Source organism: Eubalaena glacialis, chromosome 3 (genome assembly GCF_028564815.1).
Source record: "Eubalaena glacialis isolate mEubGla1 chromosome 3, mEubGla1.1.hap2.+ XY, whole genome shotgun sequence".
NCBI lineage: Eukaryota > Metazoa > Chordata > Mammalia > Artiodactyla > Balaenidae > Eubalaena > Eubalaena glacialis.
In genome coordinates this window covers 51,014,426-51,039,006 of record NC_083718.1, presented here as the reverse complement: position 1 = coordinate 51,039,006, position 24,581 = coordinate 51,014,426, and the positions used below count along the sequence as shown (strand labels likewise).

General features: G+C 38.5%; 1 protein-coding gene across 2 annotated transcripts in view; it reads left to right on the top strand.

Moving 5' to 3' along the window:
* DHX9 (DExH-box helicase 9) overlaps positions 1-16,469 on the top strand; it is a 53,971-nt gene extending 37,502 nt beyond the window's left edge. For both annotated transcript variants that reach the window (XM_061183036.1, XM_061183037.1), the window contains 14 exons: positions 1,070-1,226; positions 3,322-3,422; positions 5,086-5,299; positions 5,486-5,580; positions 5,880-5,953; positions 7,158-7,310; positions 9,374-9,534; positions 10,360-10,471; positions 11,063-11,224; positions 11,338-11,465; positions 13,301-13,530; positions 13,707-13,822; positions 14,557-14,757; positions 15,903-16,469. In XM_061183036.1, the coding sequence (XP_061039019.1) occupies positions 1,070-1,226; positions 3,322-3,422; positions 5,086-5,299; positions 5,486-5,580; positions 5,880-5,953; positions 7,158-7,310; positions 9,374-9,534; positions 10,360-10,471; positions 11,063-11,224; positions 11,338-11,465; positions 13,301-13,530; positions 13,707-13,822; positions 14,557-14,757; positions 15,903-16,212 (2,214 nt within the window). In that variant the 3' untranslated portion in view covers positions 16,213-16,469. The remainder of the gene's footprint in view (positions 1-1,069; positions 1,227-3,321; positions 3,423-5,085; positions 5,300-5,485; positions 5,581-5,879; positions 5,954-7,157; positions 7,311-9,373; positions 9,535-10,359; positions 10,472-11,062; positions 11,225-11,337; positions 11,466-13,300; positions 13,531-13,706; positions 13,823-14,556; positions 14,758-15,902) is intronic.
* Positions 16,470-24,581: the final 8,112 nt, after the last annotated feature.

Below are 24,581 nucleotides of genomic sequence, written 5' to 3'. Positions count from 1 at the left end.
TGCCTTAGGAAAATAGTTGAGCATTATCGGCAAAAGTTCAACATTTACACATCCTATGAGTGCAGTTCCATACCTACACTTACCCACAGAAACTTGCGTATGTACTGTAGGAGACATGAACTAGGATGTTCAGAGTAGCAAATGTTTGGAAGAGTAAAATCCTGGAAACAACCCAGATACCTGCAGTAGTTACCACCAGAAATCTACTGGTGAATTAATGGGTACATACACACATTGGGATATTTAAATAGTCATCAGAAAGAATAACTCTGGTGATTCACACGTGGGTGAGTCTTAGCAGTGCTATAGGATGTGAAAAAGGAAATCCCCAAAGATTACATAAAATATCATACCTTCATTCATAAAGTTAAGAATAGGTAAATTTTAAAATATATGTATGCACGCATGTATATGTATGTGTGTCTAGTTAGATACGCATATAGATCAGAGGAAAGGTATATGAAAAGGACTAATAAAAGATTCAGGATGGTGGATTTCTCTATTTGGGGAGGCCGAGTGATGGACTTGAAGACCCCATAGCCAGAGAAAAGTTTTATCAGAGTTCTAGCTTTCATGTTGTTGTTTGGTGGGTTGATGGAAACTTTACATTATTAAATAATAAATGTCTCGACCATTATTTTGTCTGAATGGGCTAAATATAGCTTTTTCAGCATTTGTAAGATTCACTTTACAGGTGATTGGAAAACTGATTTTTGGCTCATCATGGCTTTCCCCTTTTCTCTAGTAGTTTGTGCAACTGAAAATATAAATTTCACTGAAAATTTCCTCTCGTTAATGTTGTTTTTTTCTCTTCCCTTCCCTTCCCTTCCCTTCCCCTACCCTAGTAGCGCTCATTTCTAATTCCCACAACGAGTAGACTATACCTGTTCTTAAAAATACTGTTACCGTATCCCACTGTAATCCTTCATCTTACTTCTACAAGCTGCCCAAGAAACTGAATTTCACTGATATCTTGTGGCTTATTAACACAAGAAATCTTTTAGCTGTACCTTGTGAGCAAGGACTTTTCAATGCATTTATTTTTCCATTTGTGTTTATGTTTTAATAGACTGACTTCCTTTTGGTAGTGTTGCGTGATGTCGTTCAGGCATATCCTGAAGTTCGCATTGTCCTCATGTCTGCTACTATTGATACGAGCATGTTCTGTGAATATTTCTTCAGTTGCCCAATCATTGAAGTTTATGGGAGGACTTACCCAGTTCAAGGTAAATATCGTGGGGGTGGGATGGGAGGGTGAACATTTTTTGTAGTGTGTGGATTTTCTTAATCCTAGAGATTGGAGTAATAGTTCAAAGGATATTTAAAATAAAATCCAAATCAGGGTATCGAATGCATCATAGCATTCTTGGGGTTTTAGTCAAGCAGTAGTGAGTTTCATTTACAACTTGAGGAGTTTGCATATCCAGTAAATTTCCTGTCCTTCCAGCTAAAGTTAACTTTTAAGATTTTACAGTCAAGTGTTAATTAATATGCCTATAGATGTTCATGGGAAATACTGTTAAAAGTTTAAGCAGCCAGGGTCAAATTAACTAGAGAATCAATCTTTCCTAGAGCCAGAGCAGGCAGATTTTGAAATGAGATTAAGGTGAGTGTTTCAAGGTCAAATATTTCTGATTGTTAAGAGTTTATTTAGAAAATTTTGTCATCACCATTTTCTAGAATAGTCATCTAATAGCTTGGTTTTAAAAATTAATTACAGCACAGTCTAATTGAGGGCATGAAAATAAGCTAAAAATTTTTCAGTGTACATATGAAATGAATGGCTATGTCAGGATACTAACTTGAAATTCAGAAGTTGAGGGTAGCTCTGAAATAAAAGTCAGTGCACTCATATCTCACGAGGGTACAGGTTAATAATCCTGCAACTGCTTTGCATGCATACTGGCATTGAAAAAAATAATTAAATGGATGACAGTGGGAACCAGGTTTACTGCTGGAGTGGGAGGTTACAGGTAAGTATGAGGGAAGGCTTGAATGAACCCTGTGGTACTGGATTACAGTTGAACTCGTGTTTAGATAGAAATGGATAGATACAAAACTAAATATACATGTGTATGGATCCATGGATTTGCATACATAGATATACTTCCTAGCTCTGTCTGCTGAGCGGGCCTAGAAGTAATGACATCCCAGTAGCAAGGATCATGCCCAACACCCAGATCATGTTTCCAATACCATTCTCCAGTTAAAGGAACCAGACGCCCTTGAAGAAATGACTGATTCTGAAGCTGAGGCAGGGAATATACAAGATGAGCCTGAAACATCTTGTAGTGACAGAAAGTAAGGAAGTGCTTTAAAAAAAAAAAAAAAACAGTGAAGGGGACAAAGGGACATAGGAGTCAACATGAAAGCTCTCAGTGGCCAAAAATGGAATAGTTGGAACAAAAAAATAGAAAACATAGTATTGGATTATAACCTGAAGTATAAAATAGATACCCATGAATTTATATGGTGGTTGAATAAATAAGTGGGTAATAAAGACAAAGCTGTCATATGGAAGAACTAGAAAAAAATTATGTAGACACTCTCTCTTATCTCAGAAAAGTGATGCTTAACTCCTTTAGTGTGCTGTGCTTAATGACTTGCTTCCAAAGAGTGGAGTATGGAAAGGGGGAAACGAGTCACTTTACGATGGAGTTAACTTGGCAAACACTACCTCAGGTTGATCAAGTTTAATATCATCAGTGATGAGTCATGTTGATAGTGTGTACCTTTGATATAATGAGATGAGAATGGTACTTTGGGGCTCTAAGGGTATAGAGGGGAAGTGTTTAGATTATGAGATACTTCTGAAACTTCTGGAACACTGCAAAGAACCTCAGGAGCATAATTAATCAGTAGATGTTCCAACCTTCGCATTGAAGTCCTTTTTTAAGAGTAATAACTAAAAGGAACCCATTTTTATCTGTACATCCTGATAGAGGAAGGATGGACTATGGTATATTACTGTATTGATAGTAATTTCTCTCCATATATAACACCCACACTGTGGGAGTATACAGCATAGAGCACAATATGCATTCCATGAATGTTTGATTGAATATTGTATATAGCGGATACCCTGACTGGCTTTGTGGGAACATGTATAAGAGATACCTCACCCTCCTCCAAGGTCCAAGAGATGGAAACACTGAGTTTGATTGGAAAAAGAGGTTATTGACACTGAAGTTTCTTGGCAGTTGTGAAGAATCAGATTGAAGGGTATGAAGGTAGTTTTGAATTATGAGTTAGAAAATGAGTTTTAAAGACTGCTCCATTCTGCAAGTTGATAGTACTTACCTGACTGGATTGTCCTGGCAGAATATTTTTTGGAAGACTGTATTCAGATGACCCACTTCGTTCCTCCACCGAAGGACAAGAAGAAGAAGGATAAGGATGATGATAGTGGTGAAGATGATGATGTAAGTGAGTTTCGTGAAGAATTTTCATTGTGGGCAAAATTGTTTTCACAGGGAATGATTTTAGTAAAAACATGCAATGAGTTAGCATTACAAAAAACTTCTAAAAATTGACTGTAATGTCTATCTTTGAATTAATTGATATATTTCACTCCAAAGAATTCGATGTTCAGTGAAAAGCGCTTTTCATACCATGAGTTAAATCATCTCTGGCATAAAGGTTAAAAAAAAAAGAGGAAGGGGCTTCCCTGGTGGCGCAGTGGTTGGGAGTCTGCCTGCCAATGCAGGGGACATGGGTTCGAGCCCTGGTCTGGGAAGATCCCACATTCCACGGAGCAGCTAGGCCCGTGAGCCACAACTACTGAGCCTGTGCTTCTGGAGCCTGTGCTCCACAACAAGAGAGGCCGCGATAGTGAGAGGCCCGTGCACCGCGATGAAGAGTGGCCCCCACTTGCCGCAACTAGAGAAAGCCCTCGCACAGAAACGAAGACCCAACACAGCCCCAAAAAATAAAATAAATAAATAAATAAGTCAGGAGCTCTTAAAAAAAAAAAATCTAATTTATAAAAAAAAAAGAGGAAGGAGTAAGATATTTAATAACTCCCATTTTGTAAGGCCTTGCTGCTCAGAGTGTTTTCCATGAGCCACAACACCTGGGAAACTGGTAGAGAGGTGGAATCTTGTGCCCCACCCCACATCTCCTAAATCAGAATCCACACTTTAACAAGATCTCCAGGTGACCCATATGTACAATAAAGTTTAAGCAACAGCAGCTACAGTCCTAGGTTACAGAGACTGTATGGTAATGACATTAGCAGATGGAGAGAGTATTGAAGTGGGGGATGATGAGGGATTTCCTAAGAAACAGGAAAGAAAAGTGACACTTATTTCGTAGTGCTTCAGAGTTGGACCAGTGATATTTAAAAATGCATCTTGAATCTGGAAACATGAACAGAATGAACGTTACAAGGCAGCCAGCAATGCAGAATATGATAAACATAACCTAGGATTGGGTATTTTTACTCAGATTTGAGGATATAAATGAATTATATTATGAATTATATCCTCAAATCCGATGAATTAGAAAGTTTATTGGGGGGGAAAAATCAATTGTAACAACTTCATTTCTCATTACTGAAGGTTTGGTTTATCATTGGTTCTCAGGCAGACTTTTTGGATTATTTCAGATGTAGATGAAGGTGGTCAAATACCCTGTCTGCCGGTATGAGTGAGCCTGGGAATTACACAGGAAGACATTGTGTACATATAATCATATGATAATTGATATAAAGAGAGGATCATAGGAGCAGTTTATTAATCAGTAAGGAAAATATTTTTGAAAAACCAAGAGTTTATAGTCATAAGAGAGAAATAAGCTTCGTAGAAGGAGCCGTTAGAAGTTTTAGAGTCAAATTTAAGCGTTTGTGCTTGAATTTTAGTCACATCCTATGGGAAGTATTGTTCAGTAGAAAAATTCAGTATGTCAACGTGCAGTGGTTTTACGTTTTTGAAAATTAAATTTCTTCTATATGCCAGATACGACTAATCAGCTAGAATCAATAAGGATATTAGGTGTCATGTGAACATTAAGAACAAATGTAGGAGACTTAACTCATGAGCTGTACTAACTGAGACAGTCCAAAATATGTCTCCCTGTTTTTTGCAGGCAAATTGCAACCTGATCTGTGGTGATGAATATGGTCCAGAAACAAAGATGAGCATGGCTCAACTGAATGAGAAAGAAACTCCTTTTGAACTCATCGAGGCTCTACTTAAGTACATCGAGACCCTTAATGTTCCTGGAGCTGTGTTGGTTTTTCTGCCTGGCTGGAATTTGATTTATACTATGCAGAAGCATTTGGAAATGAATCCACATTTTGGTATGAGTCTTTTTTGAATTCTCAACTATTTGAGAGTGAAAAATGAATGATTTTGCTTGCACCCTAGCCAATATGTGAAAATAAAATTTAGTGTTGTATCAATTTTTGATTAAAAATATGCATAATGTAGAAAAGTTTTAAACTCGACTCCTATTTTTAGACCTTAACTTTTCCATATTTTTATAGGAAGCCATAGGTATCAGATTCTACCTCTGCATTCTCAGATTCCTCGAGAGGAACAGCGCAAAGTATTTGATCCAGTACCAGGTGGAGTAACCAAGGTAAGTAGTAAACGTTACAGTTACGGGGTTGGAATTAACGTAGATATTAGACAACTATTACAGACCTTTAAAGAGCTATCCAAAAAAATTGTAATCCATCTGAATTGAGGAAGAAAAAAGGGGTCCTTTCTTCATGAGCTTAGTAGGTTTTTCAATTATCCAGTCAGTGAATGAGTGATTTATTTGAAGATTTCTGTAATTCTGTTGTCATTTGTTACATAAGCAGATCATTCCTTTTAAGTACGTAATAGGAAAATATTTTCTGAAGTGTAATTTTTCTTAATACCATTTCTTCACAGGTTATTTTGTCCACAAATATTGCTGAGACAAGCATTACCATAAATGATGTTGTTTATGTCATTGACTCCTGCAAGTAAGTTCCCAAGGAACCCATTGCCTTGAATACAGTAAATCTTTAGAATACTCCATGTAGTGTCTAGAATCAATTAACAGAATCAAAAACACCTTACTTTTAAAACTCTTGTGTTCTCTTACCGTCAGAATTACTGTGCTGCATCTGTATGTACTGAGTTATAGTGTAATTAATGATTCTTGGTGTTGATCATCATATCAGTTATGGTAGAAAGTGACGAAGCTTAACACTACTGACTGCTTCCCACTTATTCTTGTCTGCTGGTGTTCTGCTCATTTCCCGTTGGGTGTTTCCATTGACCACTGCCATACAATGGCATGCTCTTTGGTGTATAAAGATGTCCAATATTTAGCTCATGACAAGTGTCCTATTTGTAGGACACTACTTAAGAATTAAGACTTCATATTTGGTATGAGATACCCTGGGAAATACACAGGGAGGCATTGTGTATAGGTAAAGTAATTACATGCTAATTGATACACAGGACAAAAACGTCGAAACTTTGTTCTGTCTAGCCAGTTTGTGCCCCATGTCTTCTCTGTGTAGTCCCTAAGCCTTTCCTGGCAATCGAAGAAGATTTGCCAATGCCCACTTTAGGGAATGGTGAATAGCATGCCCCTCTTTTGTGCCAGTCCCAGTCATTTAGTGCCAGCTGCCTATGTGTAACATTGACAAATTCTGAGGTTGCTTAGGGGTTCAAGAGGACCATGCCAACACCACTTGGTGAGGTCTTCAGAAGTGCCACATGTTCCAGTTTAGCACATAGCCTTTAGATCATAGATTGCCTAAAAGTTAAACTAAACTTCGGAATAGAGTTGGCTTTGAATAATTATCACTCACTTACCTGCACGTGCCAGATCCTGTTTAAGTGCTATACATTCATTAATTCACATAATGTTTATAAATAAAAACACTACAAGGTAGGTGATAGTATTATACTCATTTTCAGATGAGGAAAATGAGGCACAGAAAGATTAGTAACTTGGCCAAGATCATCCATCTGGCAAGTGGCACATGTATATTATATTGCCTCCTAGCAGGTTGGCAGCCTAAAGAGTGCACAGTCAAATTCTTATCGGTGCTGTTTACAAACAGACATCGCAAGTAGGCATGACTAGAAAGCGTCTGCCACTTAGTGGAAATGTAACAGTTATGTATTGATAGTACACGTGAGTTTTAGAATTAACCACTCTTTCCTATTCAGGCAAAAAGTAAAGCTGTTCACTGCTCACAACAATATGACCAATTACGCTACAGTTTGGGCATCCAAAACAAACCTCGAGCAGCGGAAAGGACGAGCTGGCCGCGTACGGCCTGGATTCTGCTTTCACCTCTGTAGCCGAGCTCGTTTTGAGAGGTAAGACCAATTCTTGAGTAAAGAATGAAGTTGGTTTTTTTTTTAGCCTTTTACACACACACACACACCCCTCCCCACACCTCTCTGCCCCGACATAAACTTAATGAACTCAGAACATAAGTGCTTCCAGTTAATTGGAGGAAACTTAACTTAGATAGTAAGATTGTGGTAAGGATGAAATCAGAAATTATCAGTGGTGGCATGTTTGATACCGATTTACTATTTACTAATAACCTTTTAAAAGCATAACATATGTTTTCCACACCACACATCTTTATCACTTTGGGATTACTGATATTTATGGAATGGTTGACTTTTCTGAAAAATAACGTTAAAATAACAATACTTTTGTATTTATAGACACCCTCCCCCACCCCCACCCCCATTAGCACATCACCTCTGTCATACGATCCTCCTTATGTGCCTGAGAAACAGAGGGCATTATTTAGGTAAGGAAGCCAAAGCTTAAGAAGCTTAGCTGACTTCTCCAGGACTGAAATCCAAGTCTGTTAATACCTTGTCCGTTTCCGTTTATACCACAGATCCTTTTGGAGAATGTTTGTGGATGAGACCAATTGGTTTAAAAAATACTTCTCTGGGGTGCTAGCTCACCATCTTCTCAGTTTGCTAGCTTTCCAAATAAAGTCATTATTCCTTGCCTCCCACTCACCCCCCAATTTAAAAAATAAAAAATACTTCTGTCTCTGAATTACAGACTTAAGTTATGTATTTAGTTGTATGTTTCTGGAAATCAGTGTGGTGTACATTAGCTTTAACCAGTTGATAATAAAGGTAGAGTTAGGAGGTGTGTTTGTGTGTGTGTACCACAATGAAGAGTTGTGGGACAGACTAATATAGGTGACCAGATGTATATAGCACACTGAAGAAAGGTCAAAGCTTTGATTTGCTTTTATACTGGTAACATATGGCTCCCTAGTAATTACAAATGTTGGTTTATTTGAGCATCAGAAGTTAATGCAGGAGACTGGCTGTAACATTTGGAAGACACTTAGTTCTTTTTAAAGGTTGGCTTGTCCCTTGACCTGAAAAAACAAGTACTATACTCTAACATTTTAGAGTAAAACCAGTTCCTAATTAGTTAACAGCATGAATAGATCTGTAAGGGATTTTTGTTCTTTTCTCTGTAGGATGAGGAATAGATATGCTATATGCATCTATGTAAACCTGATTAAAGCTGATCTAGGTCTTACCAGCAATACTGGAATTCACCTCTAAATGGTTCCTATGAATCTTCATTATAAGTAGTTTATGTAGAATAAGACTGAATTGGAAATATAGAGACCTGGATTTTAATACTATTTGTGCCTGATGTATCACATAATCTTAAACATTTACACTCTTTAGGCCTTTGTTTCCCCATTCTACAAAATGAGATTAAGTTACTTAACCTTTCTGTGTCTCTTTCCTCAGTTGAAAAAGGAAGGTTATGCAATACTAATCCCATAGGATTTGTTTGCGAATTAAGTGAGTCAGTAATGGAAAATACTGAGAACAATACTTGGCACGTAGTAAACTCTCAGTAAATGTTAGCTATTATTATTGTTAATATTGACTTATATTAATAGTTTTTATTACTAAAATTTTAAAGGGTTAGATAATCTGTAAGATCCTTTCCAGTGGCACTAAATTTATACAGACCAGGAAGTGGGGGAAGAGGTGGCAGGGAAATATTAGTATTAGCCTGCATCTCCCACAGAAGGTCTTGCTACCATTTTTAACCCATGTTTGTCAGCAGCCCGACCTGAAGAAGCCATGGGTGGGGGTAATAACATTAGAGATTTGGGATAATTTTTCATCCTCCTTCACTCAGCTGAAAATGCCTTCAAGCTATAAGGGTAAAGTCGTAAGCCACTACTCAACCACTTAAGAGGGTCTTGTCCAGAGAGTCTTTGTAGTAAATATAAAACGTTCTTTTATAATTGTAAAAGGATGAGGGAAGGGCAGCTCTATATATTCCTGATTATCTCTCTGCGACGTTTTTTGTTAAATAAACGTGTGTGTACACAAGAGAAGATGGTTATTTTATGCTTATTTTCTCTTAGACTCGAAACCCACATGACCCCAGAGATGTTCCGAACACCATTGCATGAAATTGCTTTGAGCATAAAACTTCTGCGTCTGGGAGGAATTGGCCAATTCCTGGCCAAGGCAATTGAACCTCCGCCTTTGGATGCTGTGATTGAAGCAGAGCACACACTTAGAGGTACCTACAAATACAGACCTGCCTAACACATGCTAGTTACACCATCTGTCTTGTCCTGGCAAGTAACACTTAACACACGAGTCAAGAAGAGGATATAGTCCACAGGGCTGTGACAACAAAGCTTCCAGTGTTGCTTAATGTACTTAGTGTGGTCAGTGTATAAAATGAGCAACGTAAGGTAAGAAAGGGATGATGTGAGTCTTATTTGGGGGAAAAAATGGAGAAAAGGCACACGTTATCTCTTAACCAGTGGTTAATGATCAGAACGTGAATTATTCATGATACCCACAGTGTTCTATGTACATTTCATAGAACATCTATTTGTATTTTCTTATCACATTTACAGAGGCAGTGTAGTACAGTGGGAAAAAATAAGGGCGTTGGAGTCCAGGGGGATCTGAATTTGAATTTTGAATCTCATGCTTACCTGCTATGTGAACTTCAGACTTTTGTTCTCCAGATTTCATTTCTTTCTAGAAATTATCAACGGATGCTGTCAGACTTGTTAGAGCATGTAGCTGTTTATGCTGCTATTACAGTTATTACTGTATTTATAGACTTCTCATGGACTGTACTCAGCTTTACAGCCTACAGGGCCTAATTCTAGTACCTTCTTCATGTTAGGTGCTCTAGAATTTGGTTTTGTTCTGTTTTTGAGTGAAGAGAATTGTTGGCTATGGGCATGGTGCTGGCAGTTGGCTTGACAGATGAGGAAAACTTAAGTGCAGTATCTGAACCTTAACCTATAAACAAATGTTTCATCTTTGCCTAGGTTAAAGGGGTGTTCATTACTGTTTCTGCTAACAAAGAAATATCTCCCCACAGAGCTTGATGCATTAGATACCAATGATGAGTTGACTCCTCTGGGACGAATCCTGGCTAAACTCCCCATTGAGCCTCGTCTTGGCAAAATGATGATAATGGGGTGTATTTTCTAGTAAGTGCTTTGTTTTTATTGCTGATAGTTAAATGGTAAAACAGTTTTAGAATTTTATCCGCCTCCCAATAAAAACAGGATGGGCTCGAATAGAAGAAAAAACTAAATATTCTTCAGTAGAGAAGTGGCATACTTTAGATACTGAGAAAAGTGTGAAATGAGAAGAACAAACAGTTCCAGTGGATGGACACCTGGGCCCAACTTTCTGGGGGAAAGAGCACAGACTTCTCAAAAGAGAAGTGCAGTTAAGTAGGTTAAGTAGTTTTCCTTGAAAGAGAAAGATTAGGAAAACAGGTATATGTTATTAGAAGGTTTTGAAGATTAAGAGATTTTGTAAGATGAGGGAGAATGGGAAAGGAAAAATATAATACTTGGTCAGTTTATGGTAAATATGCTTCCATTAATATCAGAACTCATTATTTTTTTCCCTTTTTGCCTCTGGAGAGCAGCTGTAAAATTTTTTTTGTTCAGCCAGTTTCATTGCTATTAAAGCAATATCATAGCCAATAAAGACTGACCCACAGTTGACAATACTGCCCAAGTTGCTGGAACAAGAATGTGATTTAGACTGAATTTTCCTTTCTGTTTCAGTGTGGGAGATGCTGTTTGTACCATCTCTGCTGCCACCTGCTTTCCGGAGCCTTTCATCAGTGAAGGAAAGCGACTGGGTTATATCCATCGAAATTTTGCTGGAAACAGATTTTCTGATCATGTGGCCCTTTTATCAGTATTCCAAGCTTGGGATGATGCTAGGTATGGGCTTGAACGAGGAGAGTTATAAGATTTTGGTGAACTGTCTCTAGTTTGTAATCTGTATCTAGTTCTTTAGGCTTTGGGAATGACTCTTAACAACCTGTTTGTTTTAGAATGGGTGGAGAAGAAGCAGAGATACGTTTTTGTGAGCACAAAAGACTCAATATGGCTACACTTAGAATGACCTGGGAAGCCAAAGTTCAGCTCAAAGAGATTCTGATTAATTCTGGATTTCCAGAAGGTAAGATTCTCACATTCTTAAGACATATCTGAAGTAACCTTAATGTAATACATGCACATTGACAGTGCAGTATATTTTAGCTTCAAACATTAGACCCTTTGCTTTTTCTATGTTCCTGGCTATTTCTTAGTTCTTTGAACTCTGGTGATAATCAGTTTTTCACATTAATTCAGTCTTTTACAGGATGCAAGAGGTTATAATGTTCAAATTGTAATTTAGTACAGAGATGATTAATAGACCTTTTGAGAATTGTGCTACTTTGGGAGGACTTTTTGTTTTTGTTTTTACTAATTTTTATTGGAGTATAGTTGATTTACAATGTTGTGTTAGTTTCTGCTGTACAGCAGAGTGAATCAGTTATACACATACCCACTCTTTTAGATGGGAGGATTTTTTAAATCCATCCACTTGTGAAGAACACAGGTCTAGCTTTTAGCATCTTTTGAATGAACAGTTTGTTGAAATACCTCAAGTAGTGGTTTGTGAAGTGATTTATTAATTTGCCCATCTGTTCAGTTTTAGATATAAAGTAAACTACTGTGTTAAATTTTAATTGGCTTTAAATAAGGTTTTAGTGGACAATTACAGAGGACTTTGATATCTGATATAGGAATAGTAATCCAGCTGTTCATTTCTTGTGTGAATTTGAACTATTGTACTTTTCTCCAATTAGATTAAGAGACAGAGTTATTTCCTGAAACATTGAAAATTGGAACACATAACCAGAAAGAGCTGTTTAGTTGAGAGACAGAAGGTAGTTGGGCAGTATCTAGATAACTAAAGTAATTCTCTTCTGTTGTAAACTGACTAAATTTTTATTTATTTATTTATTTTTAATTTATTTATTTTGGCTGTTTTGGGTCTTCGTTGCTGCACGCAGGCTTTCTCTAGCTGTGGCGAGTGGGGGCTACTCTTCTTTGCAGTGCGTGGGCTTCTCATTGCGGTGGCTTCTCTTGTTGCGGAGCACAAGCTCTAGGCGCACGGGCTTCAGTAGTTGTGGCTCGCGGGCTCTAGAGCGCAGGCTCAGTAGTTGTGGCGCACGGGTTTAGTTGCTCCGTGGCATGTGCGATCTTCCCGGATCAGGGCTCGAACCCATGTTCCCTGCATTGGCAGGCGGATTCTTAACTGCTGCGCCACCAGGGATTTCCCAATTCGTAGCTTTTTAATCAAAATCAAAGGAAAAGAGAAAAACATTTTTGTGTGATAGACTCTTCACAACAGTCCTGAGATGCATATATTACTACCCCATTTTATAGATGAGGAAACTGACACAGAAGCTTAAGTTACGTGTCCAGACTCAATTAGGAAGTTTATAAGACTAGGATTCAGGTTTTTTAGAACAAAGTATATCCGCTCTCTTACCATCATACTTTCCATGTGCCTAAAGCATAGTTTGGGTGAAGACATCCGCCACCTTCTAGTGGGTTCCTCTTAAGTTGTCATTCCATCTTCTGTAGAAGGAACAGCTTTTTAAAAACAGCATATGGAACACTGTGGTCATATCAGTCTAGCTCTTATACTGAGAGTAGATGGTTATTGGGCGATTTTTTAAAATACTTACTCCAAGCTTATATTTTGTTGAGTCTGTATGAGAATATAGACATTTTAATTTTCTTATTGTGGCTACTCAGCAGAATTTCTCCTTGCACTTAATCTGAGTGCAAGAGTTCTGAGAAGAGAGGAAGTTAGACAGGTTATTTGAAAAAGGAGGGTGGAGGAGGAGTTAATTCTTCTAATTGTCATCTAATTCTGGTAAATACTTTACATGCAATGTGAGGATTAACCAGATACCTGATTTTTTTTTTTTTTTTTTTTAATCTCCTTCCTCTTAACAGAGTGTTTATTGACACAAGTGTTTACTAACACTGGACCAGACAATAATCTGGATGTTGTTATCTCTCTCCTGGCCTTTGGCGTGTACCCCAATGTGTGCTATCATAAGGAAAAGAGAAAGATTCTCACCACTGAAGGGCGTAATGCGCTTATCCACAAGTCATCTGTTAATTGTCCTTTTAGCAGCCAAGACATGAAGTACCCATCTCCCTTCTTTGTTTTTGGTGAAAAGGTAAGAAAAGATTAGTTTAGAAAAGTTTACATTTAAAATCCAAATTATCTTTACTTATTAATGTGCAGTGGGAACATGAGTTTTAATTTTCAAAGCATAGTTCATTATCATTATATGGTAGTTGATTGACAGGTGGAATGTCAACTATTTCTTCTTGCCTCTTTCTCTGTCTTCAGATTCGAACCCGGGCCATCTCTGCTAAAGGCATGACCTTAGTCACCCCCTTGCAGCTGCTTCTCTTTGCCTCCAAGAAAGTCCAATCTGATGGACAGATTGTGCTTGTAGATGACTGGTATGGATTTTCATATGTGAACTCAACTGAATTCTTAAATTGAAATGTAATGGGATTCAGCTGCTAATCTAACTTAATTTGTGAAACATGGCAAAATTTGATGGCACAAATGAGATGCTTTATAACACTGTCTTTTCTTGGCGAGTAGTATATCTTAGGAGTATGGTTCATAGTTGGTAGTAAAGTCTTAAATTGACTATACCAGCAGAAGCAGATGCATTAGGCATTGGAGCCGCATCCACTACCATGAATACTACACTAAGGAATTAGAGTCTAATTGGAGCTTGGGCACCTCTTTTTTCTGTATACTTTATAGTACTTAGAGACTAGTGGTGAGTGGATAGTAAGCACTTGGCAGAAATTGATAGAATTTAACGAATGGTTAGTAGGCTCAGTCATATTCTTGAAAACTTGCAAAACTAACAATCTTAGTGTCTTATTTCATTCTTTTGTTGGAGGCTGAGTGATCTGTATTGTTAAGAGTATTTTGCTCGATAGACTTTGTGGGTCACAACTCCTGCCAATAGCTAGCAGTGAATTTCAAGAAGTTACCTTAGATGATTATTCTTCCTACCTGTGTTTGCCTAATTCTGGGGCCATTACATTAGTTGAAAGTATTGGTACTTGGAAAGAAGTTAAATTTGTCCCATCACTTGCCATGTGTGAAATTGAAAGATAATAGTCTTTTTCTGTGTGTACCACCTCTCATTTTTAGTCATTTTTCTCTATTTTAGGATCAGACTGCAAATATCTCATGAAGCTGCTGCCTGTATCACTGCTCTCCGGGCAGCCATGGAGGCTCTGGTTGTTGAAGTAACCCAGCAGCCTGATATCATCAGCCAGTTGGACCCCGTTAATGAACATATGCTAAACACAATCCGCCAAATCTCTAGGCCCTCAGCTGCTGGTATCAACCTTATGATTGGCAGTACACGGTGAGTACCACAGTAACTTCTCTTTGAACTAAGCAGAGTACAGTAATCTTATACTGGCCTAAAATTTCCACAGTTAGTTAATAGAGGCCTTGTTATTTAAGTTACAGTTCTAGACAAATGCTGAATATGAAGTCTAGTTCTGGTTAGCACACTCAGAAAAAAGGGTGTTACTTTTGTGTTAATGATCTATTACACCAGTGCGTGCTAGAGATAGAAAGAGATCTTAAAAGTACATATAGAGTCCAGGATAGGTCACATGACAGGAAAGTGAGAGACCCCAGACAGTCCTCTTCCCACAATACTGCCTTGCCGTCTCCAAAGAAAAAATGATGAGGTGCTAAATTCGTTCTTAGGTGAAAAGCATCCGGGTTTATCTTAGGGAAGTACAGGAACATGGGTATCTAAAAGTAAAGAAGTATGGAGTTCCTCTTAATTCTTAAAATGTTTTATCTGCTTCAGTTTTTTTCACCTTCAAAAAGTTTCTTTGCCCACAGCTTTTTCTTTGGAAATACTTGATGCCTGCAGAAAATGCACAACAGTGAACTCCCATATAGTCTCTTAGGTTTCACTGACTGTCAGCATTTTGTGACACTTGGCTTTCATATAAATATTACACACTTCTTTTGCTTAATCGTTTGTGGTGATTAAGTTGCATTTTACATCAGTATGCTTCATGTATCTTTTGAGAACATAGCATAAACAATACTAGTTCACACCCCAAAAATGTGTTACAATAACACTATCTAATATACAATTATTAAAATTTTTTTTAGTCACTCAAAAATATTCTTTAATCTCCCCATCAAGATTCGCTTACTGCATTTGGTTATAAACTGTTATCTTAATGTATAGAAGTGCTGTGTGCTTTATGGATTCTGGCTTCCCATTTTGCCTATAACTGAGTTAACTACTTCTTTAAACTAATGAAACATAGTACTTAGGGTGTGCCACACTGTGTTAAGTGCTTTTCTGATATTAACTCATTTTAATATTTAATCTATCTATGATGTATTCAATATTTGTGCATTTGGCTTCATTCCCTTTATGCATTAAATTTTCGAATGTGACTAAATGTTTATATTTTGTGACTAGTTGAGAAGTACTAAGGATGCTTTGCTAAAGTGGTGGTTTTGTGCTTTTGCTAGGTATGGAGATGGTCCACGTCCTCCCAAGATGGCTCGATATGACAATGGAAGTGGATATAGAAGGGGAGGTTCAAGTTATGGTGGTGGAGGCTATGGGGGTAGTGGAAGCTACGGTGGCAGTGGCTATGGTGGTGGCTCCAGCTCCTACTGGGGAGGCTATAGAGGGGGTTCCCGAGGTGGCTATGGAGGTGACTACAGAGGGTCTAGTGGAGGAGGCTACAGAGGATCTGGGGGATTCCAGCGAGGAGGTGGCAGAGGGGGCTATGGGAGCGGCTACTTTGGACAAGGAAGAGGAGGTGGTGGCTATTAAAGCTTGCTTATGTCCGTGCCTGTGCATAGACAGGTAAAAAAAAAAATGCATGCTACCCCTTTTCCCTAGTTGTTTATGTGCTGCCAATAAGTAAACCCATTCCACCCATTCTGTGGTTTGTTGTAGTTTAAGGAAACTAAACATATTAGGTATATTAGTGATTTTGTTTATATTATGTAAAATATCATGCTCTATTATAAAAGTACTACAGTTTGTATTTTTTCTTTAAGGAGTAAAGATTTGCCTTTAAAATTAACTTGATATTTTCTTGATTTTAGTTTAATACAATAGAAATAAAGTATTACATTGAATACTGGCTATGTAGTTAATTGTTGATCTTACACATTAGAAAAATTTTACAATGGCACTTAATTACATCTGTTAGTTTTAAACATTAGAGGAAAAACTGTACTTTGTTTCACAAGTATACCAATTGATGTTATTACTTACAGTAGTTAGAATAAATAGCCTTGAACTGCAGTTGTTATTCTTGCAGTAAATACTGGCCAGTACACAATTGACATGGGCCTCTGTATCTGAATAAAACTTTTGACCTAAGGCTGAACGTTTTTACTTTTTCCCAAGCTTTGTCTTTGAAAAATCTAAGACCAAGGTCAGCGTTCTCTTTTCTTAAGTTAGTTTCCAGTGTAAAAATTATTTTAAAATTTTAATCAAAATTAAAAATTAATCTACGTAACCCTTGAATAAAGATTATATTTAGGCAAAGAAGCTTCACCAATGCATAAAGTTTAGATATTTGACAAGTAACTCTACATTAACATGTATTTCAAAGGATATTTGTTAAGCTAGTTTATTTTAGTGGAGATGTTTATACGCTTATAACACTTTATAAGTTTCCAATGAATTTTCACATTTCTAATTTCAGAAATAGCACAGTATAGTAGAGATTACAAAGTTTTTGGATGAGACGGGACTGAGCTCATATCTTAATACTGCTGACACGTGAATGATCTTGGGCAACTTATATTTTGTGTTAATGTCCTTTTCAAAATCCTCTTCTCATTATACATATGTTCTTTAGATCACCTTTAGCAGTTACTGTTGATAAGCTGATTAGTCCAGTTTACAGACTCTCAAATCTATATCTCCAACTGAGATTTTCTTTCTGATCATCAGACCTATGTAAACAACTACTTACTGGACATACATTTCTGTCCAGAAATAAAAAAACTTAAGTACTATACAAACTGAAGAAAACCCCCTAACTCATCCTATGCTGTATATACTCTGTTCACTGTTCAACTGGTTTTTGTTTGTTGTTTAAACACAGATAGGAGTTTCAGCCGAAGCCATAAATATCACCACATCTAGTCAATTCTTCTTCCAGAATACCTTCCAGTTGTGCTATTCTAAACTAGCTGCCTGTGTTCTATTTAGGCTATCATTAACTTGGATGTACACTGATGCAGCCTCTTAACTGATCTTCCTGCTTGTTTAGTCCTGCCTGTCTACAGTCCATTCTCCACACTGCAGTTAGATTAACATTCCCATACAAATCTAAGGTCACCACCACGCCCCTCTTTGCTTAAGCCAGTGGTTCCTATTGCCTTTGGGGTAAAGGCTAAGCTCCCTTCTTATCCCCTCACTCCTACCCTACACTCAGTTCCATACAGTAGCCGCATCGAATTTCCAGCCTCAATCAATGGCTTTCTTGTGTCCTTTGCACATGTTGTGAAAACTCCATAAAACATATAAATTTAGTAATGCCTCACCTGGCTGATACGTATTCCTTCAACTTCTTCAACTAGAAATGGGAAATCAAAAATGGCCAGAAGAGGTATCAAATTACATTCTCTGAAGCTTGAAAGAACCACTCAGGGAGGCATAGTTTAAACTCAGAAAATTCTAAATTCTACCTCAGAATTTAGGTAGAAACCTAAGGCAGTTGCTATGCAGATTTCTAGAACTCTTCTCTCTGCAGCTGTGTCCTATATTCTGCCCCACAAATTTTAACTACCCTCCTCAAAGTCCAGTGTCTGTCTTTTAACTCATTGAGACTGCTCTTCTCTGCTTGTTCCTTTCTCCCTCTGTCATGATCCAGAGTGCCTCCACACAAAGTCAGGCTGGTCTTAGGCTCATCTAATTTTTTCCCTTATTTTGGGGATCACAGTTCTACATTGCCTATTGTCCAATGTCTGAAAGCAGTTGACTCATATATATAATATTTTGTTGTCATTTCAACAATCTTCACAGCATCTTCACCAACCAGGAGTAAATTCCATCTTAAGAAGCCACTTTCTTTGCTCATCCATAAGAAGCAGCTCCTCCTCTGTTCAAGTTTTATCATGAGATCGCAGCAATCCAGTCACATCTTCAGGCTCCACTTCTAGTTCTCTTGCTGTTTTCACCACAGCTGCAGTTACTTCCTCCACTGAAGTCTTGAACCCTTCAAAGTCATCCATGAGGGTTGGAATGAACTTCTTCCAAACTCTTGTTAGTGTTGATATTTTGGCCTCTTCCCATGAATCGCAAATTTTTTTTATATATATAAATTTATTCATTTATTTTTTTGGCTGCTTTGGGTCTTTGTTGCTGTACGCGGGCTTTCTCCAGTTGCGGTGAGCAGGGGCCACTCTTTGTCGCGGTGTGCAGGCTTCTCATTGCAGTTGGCTTCTCTGTTGCGGAGCACAGGCTCTAGGCTCACGGGCTTCAGTAGTTGTGGCACGTGGGCTCTAGAGCGCAGGCTCAGTAGTTGTGGCGCATGAGCTTAGTTGCTCCGTGGCATGTGGGATCTTACCGGACCAGGGCTTGAACCCGCGTCCCCTGCATTGGCAGGCGGACTCTTAACCACCGCGCCACCAGGTAAGTCCCACAAATGTTCTTAATGGCGTCTAGATTGGTGAATCCTTTCCAGAAGGATACCAACTTATTTTGCCCAGATCCGTCAGAGGAATCACTACCTGTAAGACTTGTTGAAATTACTCCTTGATCTGTGGTCTGGAGAATGGATGTTGTGTTAGCAGACATGAAAACAATATTAACTTTTCGCACATCTCCATCAGAGATCTTGGGTGCCCAGGTGCATTGTCAGTGAGCAGTAGTATTTTGAAAGGAATCTTTTTCTGAGCAGTAGGTCTCAAAACATTCAGTAGACCATTGTAAACAGATGTGCTATCATCCAGGCTTTGTTCTGTTTTTAGAGCACAGGCAAAGTAGATTTAGCATAATTGTTAAGGGCCCTAGCATTTGCAGAATGGTAGATGAGCATGTCTTCAACTGCATTATCCCCTAACAAGAGAGTTAGTCCTTTGAAGCTTTGAAGCCAGTCATTGGCTCCTCCTCTAGCATCTTCCTGTAACATAAGGCTGTTCTGTCTACATTGAAAGTCTTGTTCAGCGTAGCCACCCTCATTATCTTAGCTAGACTTCTGGATAACTTGCTGCAGCTTCTATGTCAGCAGTTGCTGCTTCACCTTGCACTCTTACAGAGACGGCTACTTTTCTTAAACCTCATGAACCAACCTCTGCTAGATTCAAACTTTTCTTTAGCTTTCTCACCTCTCTCAATCTTCGTAGAATTGAAGAGAGTTAGAGCCTTGCTGTTGATTAGGCTTTGGTTTGAGGGAATGTGGCTGCTTTGATCTTCTATCAAGACCAGTAAACTCTCTTTAGCAGTGAGACTGTTTCATGCATTCATTGGAGTAGCACTTTTAATTTCCTTCAAGAACTTTATCTTGGGGCTTCCCTGGTGGCGCAGTGGTTAAGAATCTGCCTGCCAATGCAGGGGACATGGATTCGAGCCCTGGTCCAGGAAGATCCCACATGCTGCGGAGCAGCTAAGCCCGTGCGCCACAACTACTGAGCCTGCGCTCTAGAGCCCTCGAGCCACAACTACTGAAGCCCATGAGCCTAGAGCCCGTGCTCTACAACAAGAGAAGCCACTGCAATGAGAAGCCCGCGCACTGCAACGAACAGTAGCCCCCGCTCGCCGCAACTAAAGAAAGCCCGCGCGCAGCAACAAAGACCCAACGCAGCCAAAAATTAATTTTAAAAATTAAAAAAAAAAAGCCCTCCCATTGAATACACTCATATGTTAAGTAATTTATTTTAAAAAAGAACTTTACATTCACAACTTGGCTAACTGGCACTGGAGGCCTAGCTTTCAGCCTCTTTTGGTTTTTGACATGCCTTATTCACTAAGCTTAATCATTTCTAGCTTTGATTTAAAGTGAGACATGTGACTCTTCCTTTCACTTGAACACTTAGAGGCAGGCCATTTTAGGCTTATTAATTGCCCTCATTTCAATATTGTGTTTCAGAGAATAGGTTAGGCCCAAGGAGAAGGGAAAGAGAGGGGAATGGCCCATCAGTGGAGCATTTATCAGTTCAGTTATTGAACTCATTTATCAGTTCACCATCTTTTATGGGCATGGTTTGTGGTGCTCTAAAACAATTAGAACAGAAACATAAAGATCACTGATCACAGATCTCCATAACAAATATAATAATAATGAAAAAGTTTGAAGTATTTCGCGGCTTACCAAAATGTGACACAGAGACATGAAGTGAGCAAATGCTTTTGGAAAATGGTGGCAGTAGACTTGTTTGATGCAGATTTGCTACAAACCTTCAATTTGTATAAAACCCATCTGTGAAGTGTGTTAAAGCTAAGCGCAATGAAAGGAGGTATGCCCGCACTATTGAATCTCTCAAAATTAACTGATTGAGGTCACCTGAATTTATCAGACTACTTTAGTGATAATTTAACTTTTAAGAATCTATTTCCTAGGAACTAATTAGGGTGACCAGATGTTCCCAGTTTACCCAGACTGGTTTTCTGAGACATGGGAAATGCTAAAACAAAGAAAGTTGTAGGCAAACTAGGATGAGTTGGTCACATTAACCTTAATGAGGGAATCCTTCAGAAATTTCAAGACTTTGAAATTGCATATTTCTTTCAAACATAGAAATAAATTTAGGGTAAAGGCAACAAAGGATTTGGCTACAAATCCAGTATTTTAATGTTTCTCAACTGGTAAACCTGTATAATACTTTTCATGTTAACCTGTAAAAATGTGAAATATATACTTGGTGGTTATTTTTAATACTATAGTAATTTTAACTTAAATAATTGAAAATTATAGCTCTTTTTAAAATAACAGGAAGCATAAGAGGCTTAGGTTAACCTGCTGACCTAAACAAAATCTAAGTTTTAGGGCATTAGTAGTTGTTCTAAGCATTTCCAAATTAACCTAGTATTCTAATGATACCTGCCAATGGCTTCAGAATTTTATTAGGAAATAAATTTATCTGTGCAACTGCAAAATCTGAAAAATATCAAATTACAAAAAAACACATGGCATAATGTTTAGTATTAAAATAATGATATAAAGTTGCCTGAATTTTCTACAGAACAAATCAGAGTATTCTGTAGACAAAGCAACACATTTTGTTAAAAGCTGTTTTAGGCCTCAATTGAGTAGTAATAAAGAATATGTAAAAGGAAACTTAAATACTATCTAGTTCAGTTGGCTTAAGCTTTTGGGGACTGGGAGGCTCCTTTGAGAGTGTGAAAGTTACGGACTCTCTTCAGCAAAGGGCATGTACACAAAGTTTTTTACTTAAAATTTCAGGTAGTTCACAGACTCTTGGAGCCTGTACTGCAGTTTAAGAATGGCTGATTTGATTCAATCACTGAAAATATAGTATATTTGTATGATTTTCTCATTTTCTACTTTAATACTTTGGAAGAATTAGACCCCTGTCATCAAGTTTATTGCTTTCTGATTATAACTGTTAAATCTATAAGATAACATGCATCTTGGGTGTCTCACAAAGAATAGTAACTTGCTCCTATTTTTTTTTTTTTTGGCCATGCCGGGCAGCATGTGGGATCTTAGTTCCCTGACCAGGGATTGAACCCATGCCCCCTGCAGTGGAAGCACAGATTCTTAACCACTGAACCACCAGGGAAGTGCTCCTATTATATTAGCAACTTCTCTGTACCTTGTGCTGCTGAGGAGTGCTTCAGTCCCTTGGTTTGTAGCCACCTGCCACTTTCACTGCTTCTAATAAACTGACAAGAGGCTCTAGCATTATAGTTCCCATTCTTTTCTTCAGTTGAGACTTTACCATAGCTGCTACTGGCATTGCAGTGGGGCAAAGGAAATCTCCACTCCTACTGCCAGTTCCTTACAAAAAGGCAGAAAGGGGTTCTAATTCATCCCTTTTCATTCCACACCAAGGCCACTCTTCTAATCTTGATTTGTCCAGTCCTCACCTCCAGAATCCTAACATTTCCATCCCCAGCAACTGTGATGAAATATCCTTAAAAGTCCTAGATTGTAAATCTCATTTCAGTCTTTTGCATAAGCAGAGACCCATTGGTAGCATTCTTTTAAAACTGTCAGCAGTTATTACTTGGAATGCACAGCACAGTGGGGAATATAATGGTTACTAAGACCCAATGCCTATACTATAAAATTACTGTCCAGTAGGCAAGCCAGATATGTGCACGAATGGGAGGGACAGAGCAGAAATACAGAACCACCTCTTCTTTAGATTCTAAATTAGAATCTCTTATTTTATTTTTATACATCTTTATTGGAGTATAATTGCCTCACAATGCTGTGTTAGTTTCTGTTGTACAACAAAGTGAATCAGCCATATGCATACATGTACCCCCATATCCCCTCTCTCTTGCGTCTCCCTCCCACCCTCCCTATCCCACCCCTCTAGGTCGTCGCAAAGCACGGAGCGGATCTCCCTGTGCTGTGCCGCTGCTTCCCACCAACTATCTATTTTGCATGTGGTAGTGTATATATGTCCATGCCACTCTCTCACTTCGTCCCAGCTCCCCACTCGCCACCCCCGCCCCCCCACCCCGTCCTCAAGTACATTCTCTATGTCTGTGTCTTTATTCCTGCCCTGCCACCAGGTTCATCAGTACCACTTTTTTTTAATTCCATATGTATGCATTAGCATACAGTATTTGTTTTTCTCTTTCTGACTTACTTCACTCTGTATGACAGAGGTCCATCCACCTCACTACAAGTAACTCAATTTCATTTCTTTTTATGGCTGAGTAATATTCCATTGTACATATGTGCCACATCTTCTTTATCCATTCATCTGTCGATGGGACATTTAGGTTGCTTCCGTGTCCTGGCTATCGTAAATAGTGCTGCAGGGAACATTGTGGTACATGTTTCTTTTTGAATTATGGTTTTCTCAGGGCATATGCCATTGTTCTAAATTAGAATCTCTTTTAAATGTATAAAAGCTATGCATTGGTTGGTCCTGGTGGAGGAAACTTCTTAAATCCCATTTGAGGAGTAGAATTAGGATTTGTCTTCCCTTGACGTAGAAAATTGGTTAAGACAAGTGGTAAGCAGAATAATGGCTCCTCAAAGATGTCTACATGCTAATTCCCAGAGCCTGTGAATGCATATCTTACATGGCAAAAGGGACTCTGCAGATGTAATTCAAGTTAAGGACCTTGAGATGGGGAAATTATCCTGGATTATCCAAGTGGGCTCAATCTAATCAATCTAATCATAATCAATCTAATCATGGATAATCCTGGATTATCCAAGTGGGCTCAATCTAATCTAATCCAAGTGAGCTCAATCTAATCCAAGTGGGCTCAATCTACATCCTCAAAGATGTCCACATGCTAATTCCCAGAGCCTGTGAATGCATATCTTACATGGCAAAAGGGACTCTGCAGATGTAATTCAAGTTAAGGACCTTGAGATGGGGAAATTATCCTGGATTATCCAAGTGGGCTCAATCTAATCAATCTAATCATAATCAATCTAATCATGGATAATCCTGGATTATCCAAGTGGGCTCAATCTAATCTAATCCAAGTGAGCTCAATCTAATCCAAGTGGGCTCAATCTACATCCTCAAAGATGTCCACATGCTAATTCCCAGAGCCTGTGAATGCATATCTTACATGTCAAAAGGGACTCTGCAGATGTAATTCAAGTTAAGGACCTTGAGATGGGGAAATTATCCTAGATTATCCAAGTGGGCTCAATCTAATCATGAGTCCCTAAAAGTGGAAGGGAGGGGGCAGAAGAGTTGGCTCAGAGAGAGAAGACTGAAGACAAGGCAGAAGAAATTAAAAGCAGAAAAAGAACTCAATCCATTGTTGCTGGCTTTGAAGATGGAGGAAGGAGGACGTAACCCAAATGCAGTTGGTCACCAGAAGCTGGGAACAGCCCTCAGCTGACAACCATCAAGAAAACAGTCCTACAACTGCAAGGAACTGAATTCTGCCAACAACCCAAATGAACAAGGAAACAAATCCTCCCCTAAAGCCTCCAGAAAGAAACAAACCCCTGTCAACACTGATTTTAGGCTGGTGGGACCCATGCCAAAACTGCAACCTACAGAACTGTT